The 12,244-nt window shown below is 57.6% G+C and overlaps 1 protein-coding gene across 1 annotated transcript; it reads left to right on the top strand.

Annotated features, from left to right (window-relative positions):
- The first annotated feature begins 4,329 nt into the window (after positions 1 to 4,329).
- Positions 4,330 to 12,244, top strand: HMX2 (H6 family homeobox 2). The gene is made up of 3 exons (XM_061192460.1): positions 4,330 to 4,402; positions 10,413 to 10,681; positions 11,625 to 12,244. The coding sequence occupies exons 2-3, from the start codon at positions 10,414 to 10,416 to the stop codon at positions 12,179 to 12,181; spliced, it is 825 nt and encodes a 274-aa protein (XP_061048443.1). The 5' UTR covers positions 4,330 to 4,402; position 10,413; the 3' UTR covers positions 12,182 to 12,244.

Below are 12,244 nucleotides of genomic sequence, written 5' to 3'. Positions count from 1 at the left end.
GCGCAGAGACCTCCAGCGGCCTTCGGGAACCGGGGCTTCGGCGCGCGGCTCCGGCCTCCCCTCCCCCAATCGGTAGCGTTTTGTAAGTATTTGCAATGCATTTTCGTGCAATTCACCCTAAATGGATTTGAGGCGCTTCCCCTCTTACTTTTGGTTTTGGTTTATATTAAGACAAAGCAGGAAAAAGACAAAATTCCCAGGTCAAATATTTCGGCTGAAAGCTTTTGCAAAATGTGCCACCCTCCCCCACCTCCGCCCCCAGTTTGCATTGCGCTGTGGCTTTTTGGTTTTATTTTTATGGAAGGAAAGTAAGCGCAAATCCTGAACCCCTCTAATTGATTCATTTTCTGTAGAACTATTTTCAGAAGTCGAGAGAGAAAGAGAGAGAGAGAGAGAGAGGGAGAGAGAGAGATATTCACGTTGTAGTACTTTTATTTCTGGATTTCTGGGTGTGGTTCTTCCTCTCCACTCCCAATCAGATATTCCCCAGTTTTCAGAACCTGAGCAGCCTCTCATAAGAACCCCGACTCAGCCCACTTTTCTCTCCCCGGCAGAGGTCTGTCGCAATTGACCTCTTCATCTGTCCTTTTTGGGACCGATGAATTCTCTAATTAAGTGTTTAAAGGGAAAAGACGAGGCAGCCCCAAATCAGACTTCTGATTATTGAAACAACTCCACATCTGGCCTGGTGTGGATGGTCTTATTTATTAGCAGCCTATATTTGGGGAATTTCATTTGTTGGTAAATTATTATTAATATTACCATTACTACTTTGTTCCCTATTTTGAGAGAATATTTCAATATTAAAAAAAAAACCTTATCTTTTATCCTCTCCACCTACCGTTTTGTTCTGCAGTAACTGTTGTACTTTTGACCTGTGCAATATTGAACAAAATTTCCTGAGATCCTGCTTCTTCCTCCACGGAGAGAAGCAGACGTCTTCAATGTATAATCCCGGTCATTCGTTTATGAGGAAGAAATTAAGAAGGGGAAAGGGGGGAAGGAAGGAAACAAGGATAGGTAGCAATGCTCAAAGGAGTAAGATAGGCATACTGGAGCGCTTTAAGTGAAGGACAATCAATTTAGGAGAATTTTAACTTATTTGATAAATGTACAGATTTCTTGTAAAGTTCACCCTCAACTCCTCAGGGCTCCTTGCTCTGCCACCCAATCTGTTTTCTTTCTGTCGGCTACACCTGTTGTTCTGCGATAGTTTGTCCCTCCCACCTATCTCCCTCACCTCTGCCCGGATTCAGTCGCTTTTTAAGAAAAAGAGGGAAAAAAATCACAAAATATTGTTACACTTAATGTTGTCGTGAAATGGAATTAATTAAAAAGAAAAGAAAAGCGAGGCATTTCCTGTTGCCAGAGTGTGTAACTTTGGACGATTTTTCCCAGAGCAGGTGTCTGCGAACTCTCTTCTGCCTCGCTCTCTGGCTGCCTCTGCAATGGCCGAGTCCGACCTGGACGCACATCCCTATAATCCAGGAGGCGGCGGAGACAGAGGCGGCTTTGTTCGCGACCAGATCCGCTCTCTCCCCAGTACCGTACGCCTCTTGAAACGCCCTGTGAGCAAGGGAAGAATGCGGGGCGGAACGGGTGAGGACCCGGGCTTATCTAGTTCGCGGAATTGAGCGCAGCGACAGCCGCGAGCTCAGAGACCGCTGGTATTTCCGATCGCAGGGCAGCAGCCTCGCATTCCGTTCCCAGACCGCGGGGTCCTTTGGGAGCCGCGAGCTTTTGGGCGGAACATCCCTGAGCACTCACTGGGCCTGAGCGGGGTCGGCTCCGGCTGCCTCCAGGGTGGGGGGAGGGAAGAAGGGAGTGAACTTGGAGTTTAGCTGCGGCCCGAGGCAGATCGCGATGTCCAGCTGGGAGAGGCCAGGCTGCGAGCGGGCGACCCCAGGGAGGCCAACCAGCCCTAGGGACGGCGGCTCCCAGCTCCGGGACAGGGAGGCCTCCGCAAGCCTGGAGCAACTGTGGCTCCCGGGGCGGCTCGGGTGTGGGCGCGGTCATGGTGTGTCCAGTGCCGGGGAGCAGAGACCACCCGACTGCGGCGGCGACAACCGAGAGGACTTTGCCTCCTCCCGGCCAGATCCTTTTCGGTGCACCGCGCCCAAAGCCTCACGGGCGCAGGGTTTCTCTGGGCCCTGTACCCCGATCCCGGCAGCCACCGGGAAGCGCAGCGCTAGCGGTTCCCAAGCTCCTGCCGGGCTCCCGGCCTCCGCGCACCGGGTGGGCGGCCTGCCGAGCGCGGCGCTCCCGGAGCTGCTCGCTAGCGCGGGCCCGGAGGGCGGAAGCAGGTGCTTGGGCGCCCCTTGCCAACGCGGCGCGACTGCCTGCCCTAGGGCGTGGGGTCTGCACGCCCAGCTCCTGGCAGGGCGCGTTTGAAGCTGGGGAGCCGAGAAAGGGGAGACGGTGAAGATCCCTGTGAGCACACCGCGGGCGCGTCCGCTGGGGAGCGCCTGCACGCGCTCCCATTCCCTCTCCCAGAGCTTTACAGTTGCAGTTGTTCAAACTCAATCCACACGATTGATTCTTCTGCGGCTGAAACGTCAAGTATCGTTTCCTATGCATGGGAAACTGCCTCCAAATAAACTGGCATGTGTAGTTATGGCAAAATTTAGCCTGGACCTCAGTGAAGATGGATCTCCCTTTATTTTCCTCTGGTTTGGGATAAAAACGAGGGCATGTGTCACAAATGAAAAATAAACAGAAATTCGGGGTCCAAATATGTTGTTCCTTCTGTTACCTGCAAACACAGTGATGCCTTTTACTGTTGGCAATACTGACTGCGGGACAGGCCAATAACAGCTCATTAAAAATAATGTTGCAATAGCAAACACGTTCTTAGATTTTACAGCCAGAACACGATGTTATCAAACGCCAAGAAAATACTTCTTTATTTGTGTTTGGATTCTAGAAAATGGTTCTTGACTGACCTGGTCTTTACAAAGTCGAGAAATAACTGGTTCTCCACACGCACAGTTTGTTCTTTGTCCTGCTCCTGCAGCCTCCCTTTCCCTCCCTTTGAGGACCCCGTTGCCCTAGGCCGGTGAGTCCCTCCCAGGAGCCAAGGTGAAGCCCTGGGGGAGGAATGTGGCTCGGCCGTTGCCTGGGACTGGCGGTGATATGAACCTAGAAGCCTGCCCAGGCGGGAAACGTCTGCTTCGCTCCCGTCGGCTGGGGGTCGTGGTATTTCTCACAATGCAAGAGACAGGGAGCACGGAAGCTGCTCCCCGAGCACGAAGCATCCTAGGCTCTACTGCAAGCCTTCGTGTCAGGAGAGGCCAAGACAGCACTTTGATGGAACTGTCACATCCCGAGAGCTAGCCTGGGGCCGTCTTCCCCCCACACAGAATGCTTCTCTAGGCGATGCCTCTGCAGGGATTGCCAGGAGCTTCTGGAACTGCTCAGCAGAAGGGGCTATGTGGCGGAGTGAGCGTACCTCCACTCAACTCCTCCAAGAAATCCCTAGGACACTGAGCCAACATCCCCGATTTTATCCTTTCATCTTCCCTCCCTTCAGATTGTGGAACCCAGCCTTCTCTCCTAGCCTAACTTCAGATCCTTCCCTATTGGCACCCCCAATTAATCAAGCCAGTGCAATGGCATCGGCTTCCTGGCTTAATCCTCTCTACATCATCCAGACACACATGCAAACAACATACAGGATACGCTCACCCTCAAGAGTGATATGAAACACTCACTGCCCCCCCCGCACACACTTCTGTTAGACCTCCTAACAGACACCATATCCAGGGGCTCCCAGGGCCCAACCTGTATATGTGTTTAGCATGACATATACATTGTGATCACATAGCATCACAGCAGCACAGACACAGTCAGGCACACTTTGTTCTGGGTGACCCTGGGCACCTGGTTTTCTCTGATGGCCCCAGGCTAAGGCAAGCTGGGAAGAACCTTGTGGAAAGGATTGGGCAGGGAGCGAGGTGGTGCTCCTTCATTCTGGGGCATGAAGCTTGAAATCCTCTGGGCAGAGATGCCTCATGTTCCCTCGTCACAAGCCACCTGGGACAAACTATGGGAGCCGCCATCATCCCACTTCAGACCCCCATATACCTATGGGCCAGGACCTCACTCGGAGCCGGGGTCCTCACAGGGCTGGGCTTTGCGGCTCTGAGTGCCCGGGAGCGTCTCCGGGCCCTGGGAGACCAGAGAGCCAGCTCTCGAGCTGTTTCTGTTGGCAACACAGATGTATTTCTTTTATTTGGTGGTAAATAGAGCGGGTGTGTGTACATCAAACAAGAGCAAGACAGATATAAACTGCCCCACCCCCGCCACTGGGCCCTCATTCTGAGCCAGGACGTCCCCTGGCACGCCAGAGCCCCAGAGTGCGCGCTGGAGGGTGGAGCGGGGAGAAGGAGGAGGAGGCACGAAGGTCGGTGGGATTCGCTTTCTCATCTGCAAGAGCACGCTGGGTCAGCTGCAGCCCGGGCGATGGGCGCTGGGGTGAGAGCAGTGGGGGCCTAGAGGGCTGCACAGCCTTCAACCTTCGGGAGCTTTGGCGAGGGCTGCCTGGGCCCGGGCCAAGCACTCCAGCTTCTACTCTTCTGCGCGCGCGGGGCACCTGAACTTCCCTGGAAAGGCCCTGCGGGGACCGGAGACGTTGCAGAGCACCGCCCTGCCCGCCTCCAAGGCTCCATTTTGCCCCACCCCTCGCGCTTGTCCACGCCCCGAGTCCTGTGACCCATCCAGGAGGCTTCTTCCCCTCAGCGATCCAAACTTAGAACGCAAAGCGGCTAGGAAAAGACCACTCTACTGGGTCACCGCGACGGGGTCAGGGTGCAAAAACCATGAGCCCCATAGAAATCCTCACTCGGGGTCCAGAGCACAGCCGGGGAAGCCCCTGGGACGTCGTCCCTCCAGACACTTACACTGGGCCAGGCAGAGGCGCTCCTCCACTCCTCCTCGCGGCTTCCCGCCCACTCTCTGCCCACCCCCTCCCGCCCAGCCTGCAGGCAGTCTCTGCCTTCTGGGTGCGAGCGATCCGCGCGTCTGGGCGTACGCATATCGCGGTGTGCACGCCTTTGTGTGCACATGCGCCCGTCTGGGTGTGCAGGGCGAATGTTGACCCTTTGGCCTCACAAATAGTCGGGGAGGGGTGCTGTGGGTGGATGGCGGAAGAGAGAAAAGGGCTGTAAAGATAAGTGGGCCTGCTATACTTTGGAGCCCTGCCTAGTGACTCGGACCCGGATCTTGAGTTGAGATTTCGGACGCGCCTGTTCCCGAGCTTGCTTCTCCTGCGGAAGTACCCTGGAGGCTTATCGGGTGGGGAGCCACAGCTTCTGGGGAATCCGGTCTCACACAGCAGCGCAGCTGGGGTCCAGTTATCCGCCAGGGCTTTCTCCCCACCATTCTGCTTCCAGGATCCCGTAGCACTTCAACCGTGTGTCCGGGCAATTCCCGAGACAAGAGACAAGAGATCGCTGGAAGCAGCGTGCATCCTCGGACAGTTCCCAGGAGATGCGCCCTTGTTCTCGCCCAGGTCCCTTCCTTGGCTGCTGCTCCAGGCGATGCGTCTTCGCGGCGAAACTGCCCCAAATCTCTGTCGCCCGGGTTCCAAAAGGATCCCTTCTGGTTGCAGTGGACGGAGAGGAAAAAGAGTTGGGGGAGAGGTGTAGAGCGAGCGAGCGAGAGCACGCCGACAGCGAGTTGCGCCCATCATTTAGTCAGGAGCGACGAGGTGGAGTCACCTGGTGTGCCTCACCGGAGCGCTAAAGTCTTAAAGAAATAGAAAGAATCCCCTTCTCTCGTGAGCTCCTTCGCCGCCCTCGCCCCCCTTGGTGATGGAGTGCACGCATCAGATTTTCATCAAAGTTCTATTAAGTGAAACATAGGTTGCAGGGCACCCTTTGATTGAAACAGTTTAAATTTTAATTGTGTTTTTAATTTGACATATAGTTGCAGAAAGGAATGACACTGCGTCGCCAAGGGGCGGTCGATTTTCTTAATTTCTCCCAGAGGAATTGATGAGTCTATCAGGCCACTAGATTGGAAACCCATTAAAGCTCTCTGGTTAGGCTGTTAATTGGAACTTGATGGATGTGGGGAGGGGGTGTTGGGACTCGGCTATGCTGATCCAATCTTCACGACTTTCTGTTTTCCAATAAATTACACAATTCATTTTCCAGCCGCAGATTACATAAATTGTACACCTCTGGGGCTCTCTTTTTCAAATAGGGAGCCCTTTTCCCCAAAAGCCTATTGCGAGATGTCATTTGCACCAAAGAACGAACAGCAGAGGCCCTTGAATGAAAATCGAAACATAATCAACGTTTATACTTAGAAAATTTATTGAGATCATTTTCTCTGGTATTTCCTTATTTTAAAGTTTGGACGTGCCATATATCATAATCCACTCGCGTAAAGGGGGGGGTCAGACTGTGTTTAATATTTATCGAAGCTTGATTCCAAGATCAAACTTGTTTATGACTTCATCTGTCATTTCAGAGGGAGCCTTCTTCTACTATTACCCGGCTCAGCCAGCCTATTTCCCAACTGCCGCAGAGAAGAGAGGATCAATTTTTATTAGGCTCCTCGGCAAGTTTGCTCTGGGCCGCTTTAATATTGAGCAGTGGCATAATCTCAGGACCTAAACTTTAAGCGTCCTTTCAGTCTCGGAAAGTTTATCATTCCTTGGAACCCGTTTATGCCTAATTCCTAGGAAGGGTGGGGGGCATCCAGAAGATGATGAGGGGCCTTCCTCCTGGGTAGGGGCTGTTAATCTGACTGGAGTAGGGCGGGGCGCAGCTAGCCGGAGGCTTGGAGGGTGGGGCGGGAGGTGAGACTGAGTTGAAGAATTGCCACACTTGAGGGCAGAGAGATGGGGTGTCTGTGGGTGGTGGTTCCTGAAGCTTCAGGTTCCCGGGAGTGTGTTTGGCAGCTGCGTTGAGCCCAGGAGAGGGCGTGTGGGCCTCTGCACTCGCCGTGAAGTCTTGGGGACCGCCCCCCCAAATGCCCTAAAGGGATGGCGGGAAGATCGTGTCTGGGCCCTCTGGCCCCTGCCATGGGACAGCTGTCTGCCCGAGGTGGGGGAGTCCCTGCAGGTGCCCAGTTGAAGAGACTGGAGGAGAGGGGAGTCTCCGCCACAGCCTCCCTGCCTCCGTCCTGCGCCACCAGCACCACTTCCCCGGCTCAGTTCAGAGTGTGTCAGTGTGAGGCACACACTAGTCGGGGCTCAGTGAACGTTTGCTGACTGTGTGTGACTGCGAAAGCGTTTATGCAAGCGCGTGCGTGCGGCTTCAGGCGTTCGCGTCTGAAGGTGCACAGAGTGTCGGGGAGGAGGAGGAGGCCGCACAGCACCTGGTTGTAGCGCGCCGCTGTGTAGACGAGACCGTCAGAGGGAGAGGGAGTAGCGAGCAGGCGGAGAACGAGGCCAGATGGTTCCTTTTGACTTCCCTCCCAAACTAGCCCGCGGAGGCGGGTGGTGGCCTTTGTGGGGTAGCGAGGCCTCATGGTTTCTTATAGTCCTCAAGCCAGGCTGCACAGGTCAGCTCCCCAGTCCCTCGCCGTTCCCGGGTCTGGGAGCTGCTTCTCCGAGGCCCACCCCGGAGGCCCAGCTGCTGCCTCACTTGGTCACTGCTCCGGCCGAGGCCAACCCTGTGGGCCCTTGACTCCACCCAAACATCTGCCCCCGCGGTCCCGAGATGGCGGGGGTCCTCACAGTCTACCCCGCAGCCACTCCCAAGCTCAAGGCCAGTGCATGCCCCGCCCCTCGCCCCTTCCGAAGAGTCAGGTATTGGCAGTGGAACAACCTCGGGCTTCAATCTTGCTTACTCTGCTTGGGCTTTTTTTTTTTTTTCTCTGAGCCTCAGTTTCTCCGCCTGTACATTGAGGGGGGGGGGTACAGATCTGCACCACAGGTTTGCTGTGAGGATTAAAGTGAAGAATGGTAGGGTGCTCTCAGAATATTCCAGGTTGCCGGCACCAAGTATTTGCTAGCTCAGAAGTGTTCAACCAATGCCCTCCCTCTACCCCAAATCCTCTTTCGTCCCCAGTGGAGGGCAGGCTCAGCTCCTCCGGTCCGCCAATTTCCCGCCGGGTGGCTTCAGCCCGGGCCGGGAGACAGCTCCCACTCAGGGTGCTTGCGGGAGGCGGAGAGGTCGCAGGCGGGTGAGAGTCGGGTGTTTGTTTTCAGGATGCTCGCTTCTACCCCGCAACCGTGCGGGAGCGCGCGGGACGGGCTGTGACGTGGCCCGGGAGCCTGCGCCGCGGCCCCGCAGAGGGGGACGCACAAATTGTATTTCAGCACCGGGTCCTTCCGGGTTAATGAGCTGACACCATGATTAAAGCTGACCATTTGTAATGTGTCTCGACCCCGCCGCCGAGCCCTGAAGAGGTTAATGCGGTGACGGAGGCCGGCACCTGCCCCTCGCGGGCCTCCCGGGCCGTGGCGCACAGCCTCTGCCCCCGCCCCCTTGCCTGCCTCTGCCCCGGTTGCGCCGCCGACTCCTAATCAATTAGCCCATTAACGAGCCCTTGGAGGAGTTAAGTAGGGAGGGGTTCTGCCACGGGTAAGGCTGCAGTCGGTAACTCACCGCGGCTAATGATATTATAAGCGCTTTGCTCAATAACCTGGGCGCGGCGCGGGCGAGGAGGGAACTGCACCGTCATGGTGCAGCGTCTGGACATTTGTAGGGACTGATTCCAGAGTCTCCTCTCACCCTTGGCTGCATTTGGGGGGCACCCTAGGGTCAGGGCTCCCGGGATCATTTGGTCGAGCGGTCTCGAGGCCTCAGACCCAGGGGGTGGGGTTGTCTGAGCGCCTCGGAGCCTTGCTTCCACCTTTGGTTCCTCGACGCTTGTGTAGACAGCTGTGCCCCCAAAACATTTTGCCTGCGCCGGACTGGTTCCACATCCGGTACCAGCTGATCTGGGAATTAAAAGAACAAGAGTCAGGGCTTTGAGGGGGCCGTGAGGATGAGGTAGGGAAATATGGTTAATTGAGCGCCCACCGCAAGCTGTGCTCAGAGTTACGCGCTTTGACCTCATACAGCTTCTGCGTGGTAATCGTTGCTTCTCCCCCCAATTTCAGGAATGAGGAAACCGAGGCTCAGAAAGTTTACGTATCCTATCCAAGGTCACCCAGCCATTTGAATACACTTTGTCTAATTCTAAAGCCACGTCGCTCTCCTCACCTCCTTCTCTCCTTTCCTGGAGGGAAGCGCTTCTCTTTTTGCAGCAATTCCCTCACCTCCAATATTTGCCTAAAAGTGAGAGTCACTTATGGAACAGGAGGCCGAGCTCTGGGCTGTTTACAAAGGTTTACAGAGGACCTACTATGAGCTCCTAGTGATTCTAGGCTTTCCGGTGCTTTTTCATTCCTACCTAAGGCCATCCTCGAAACAGGTGAAGGGGAGATATTAACGAGAAGTTCATATCACTTATGAGGGCAGTGAGGCTCCGACTGGGACTTCACTTGTCCAAGTTCACGCAGCATGGAAATGAGGGTGCTGGGACTTGAACCCGGATCTCTTGAAACAAGATCTAGGGCTTCCCTCCCCCACTCCCAACGATCTTGCAGCCCCGTTGGGCCTGTGACAGGGGTGGGGTCTGTAGGCGGGGAAGGGCACAAGTTGTCTGCTCCCAGGCCTCCCCGTTAAGCTCCCGGAAAGAGCATCAGTTCCTATGCGCACGCTCCTAAATCCCACGCCCGCCCCCCCCCCCCCCGCCTCCCGCGCCGGGCGCAGCGGTCTGCGGGGTGCCAGCCCTGCTTGCCTGCCCAGGCGAGAAGGAGTGAGTTTGGGGAGGGTCGTGGAACGGCCTGTGAGCCCCTCTGAGGGTGCGAGGACCCGTCGCCTATGGGAGGCGTCGGGTCACTCCAGCTGAGCCCCGAACTGCCCCTACCTCTCGAGAGGGCAGGGGTCCGAGCGATCAGTGTCGCCACACAGGGTAGGAACTTGGTCTGGAATCTATGTTGCTTTCGGTCCAGGCTGGTGGGACACAGCAGATGCCCGCCCGGCTCTCTGCGCGCTCCGGGGAGCACAGGCGCTGCGTGCGGGGCCTGGGCTTTTTTGAAATTTTCCGGGGCCGCTCGGCGGCGCTGCGATTGGCCGCGTCTGAGTAACTTCTATGCAAATGAGGCCGCGCCACCTCTGCGCCGCCGGGGACCCGGCGAGCTGGCGGGCAAGGAAGGGGCATTCGCGCCGGGGCTGGGCGGCCGCACCTAAAGCCGGGCGGGCACGGACCCCAGCGCAGCCGTCCGGTGCCCGCGTGTCCCCCGCGCGGAGGGGACGCCTCGCCAGCTTCGCCGCCCCCTCCCCCTGGCTCCCCCTCCCCCCCTCCCCCCTCCCCCCCTTCCGCCTGCCTGCTTGCCTGCCTGCACCACCTTCCACCCAGATCATCTCTAAAGGGAGTTCTTGGTTTCCTCTGATTTCTTATGAACCCAGGATGGGAAGCAAGGAAGATGCGGGCAAGGGGTGTCCGGCGGCCGGCGGCGTCTCCAGCTTCACCATTCAGTCCATCCTGGGCGGGGGCCCCTCGGAGGCGCCACGGGAGCCCGCCGGCTGGCCGGCCAGGAAGCGCAGCCTGTCCGTGTCCTCGGAGGAGGAGGAGCCGGACGACGGCTGGAAGGCACCCGCCTGTTTCTGCCCAGACCCGCACGGCCCCAAGGAGCCCGGCCCCAAGCACCACCCCCCCATCCCCTTTCCTTGCCTGGGTAAGGATCGCACGCCCCCGGGTCAGCAGCGAGCAAGCTCTAGGGGAGGGAAGCTGTGCGGGGGCTCTCGCGTCGGCCCCCCCTCCCCTGGCCAGAGCCGCGGCCGCGCGGGGTCCAGCGCCGAGGGGAGGAGACGCGCGCTCGGTGCTGACTCCTCCGCCCGGCGGGCGCTCGGGAAGAAACCGGGAACACAGATGTCGCGCGGCGCGGTTTTGGGGAAGGTTGGGCTGGAGGGAGAGTGTACCATAGTGGGTTGGGCACAGGGCCTGCCGCACGCATGGCTGTGCCCTCAGTATCCCCTTTGCACATCGTATACTTTCTGCACACGAGGTCTGGAAGTCGGATCTGAGCGGTCGGTCCGTCTCTACCGCAATCTCTTTCAGCGTCTTTTCCTTCTCTCTCTCTTCCGCTCTCTCGACCTCTGCCTCTCTCTCTCTCTCTCTCCTTCTCCTCGGAATGATTAGCACTCCAAGATGATTGACAATGGTGCCTTTCGTAGATGGTTCCTCTTTACAACATCTGACCAAGGGGAGCCCCGCGTTAGTCCTTAGCGTGATTTCAGAACAAACGGCCTGTGAAATGATGCCACACTATAAAGCTCAGGGAACTCTTCCAGTTCAGTTATTACAAGGCAAAATCATCTTTTAAAATGATGCTAATGTCCCCCCTCCAGATCTCCTCCCCCTGTTGCCACACGTCCTTTCACGAAGCTGGGAGCACAGAGACCCCAGACTCGAAGTAGCTGGATCCCTGTCCTGTTGCTTTTCAAAAGCCGGGTGCCGGGCTTTGGGTTTCAGCGAGAGGGAGAGAAGAGGATGGGGGTGGGACCAAGGAAGATGGGACCAAGGCTGCAGGCGCCTGCCAACCCCCTGGTTCCGGCGAGAGCTGGAGGTCTTTGAGGCTTCCCAACTCCATGGCCTTCTTCTTTGTTCTCACTCCGCAGGCACCCCCAAGGGCAGCGGAGGCGCGGGGCCGGCGAACTCGGAGCGCACGCCTTTCCTTTCTTCTTCGCACCCAGACTTCAAGGAAGAGAAAGAGAGGCTCTTGCCCGCGGGCTCGCCGTCGCCGGGGCCCGAGCGGCCGCGGGACGGCGGCGGCGCCGAGAGGCAGGCGGGCGCGGCCAAGAAGAAGACGCGCACGGTCTTCTCGCGCAGCCAGGTGTACCAGCTCGAGTCCACCTTCGACATGAAGCGCTACCTGAGCAGCTCGGAGCGCGCCTGCCTTGCCTCCAGCCTGCAGCTCACCGAGACCCAGGTCAAGACTTGGTTCCAGAACCGCCGCAACAAGTGGAAGCGGCAGCTCTCCGCGGAGCTGGAGGCGGCCAACATGGCGCACGCGTCGGCGCAGACTCTGGTGGGAATGCCGCTGGTGTTCCGGGACAGCTCGCTGCTGCGCGTGCCGGTGCCGCGCTCGCTGGCCTTCCCCGCGCCGCTCTACTACCCGGGCAGCAACCTCTCGGCCTTACCTCTCTACAACCTCTACAGCAAGCTCGACTACTGAGCGGCCCGCCGGCCCCGCGCCGCCCGCCCGCTCCCCGCCAGCCTGGCGCGGGCTGCCCCCCCT

Source organism: Eubalaena glacialis, chromosome 1 (assembly GCF_028564815.1).
Source record: "Eubalaena glacialis isolate mEubGla1 chromosome 1, mEubGla1.1.hap2.+ XY, whole genome shotgun sequence".
In the NCBI taxonomy this organism is placed as follows: domain Eukaryota; kingdom Metazoa; phylum Chordata; class Mammalia; order Artiodactyla; family Balaenidae; genus Eubalaena; species Eubalaena glacialis.
This window is presented reverse-complemented; position numbering and strand designations above follow the sequence as displayed.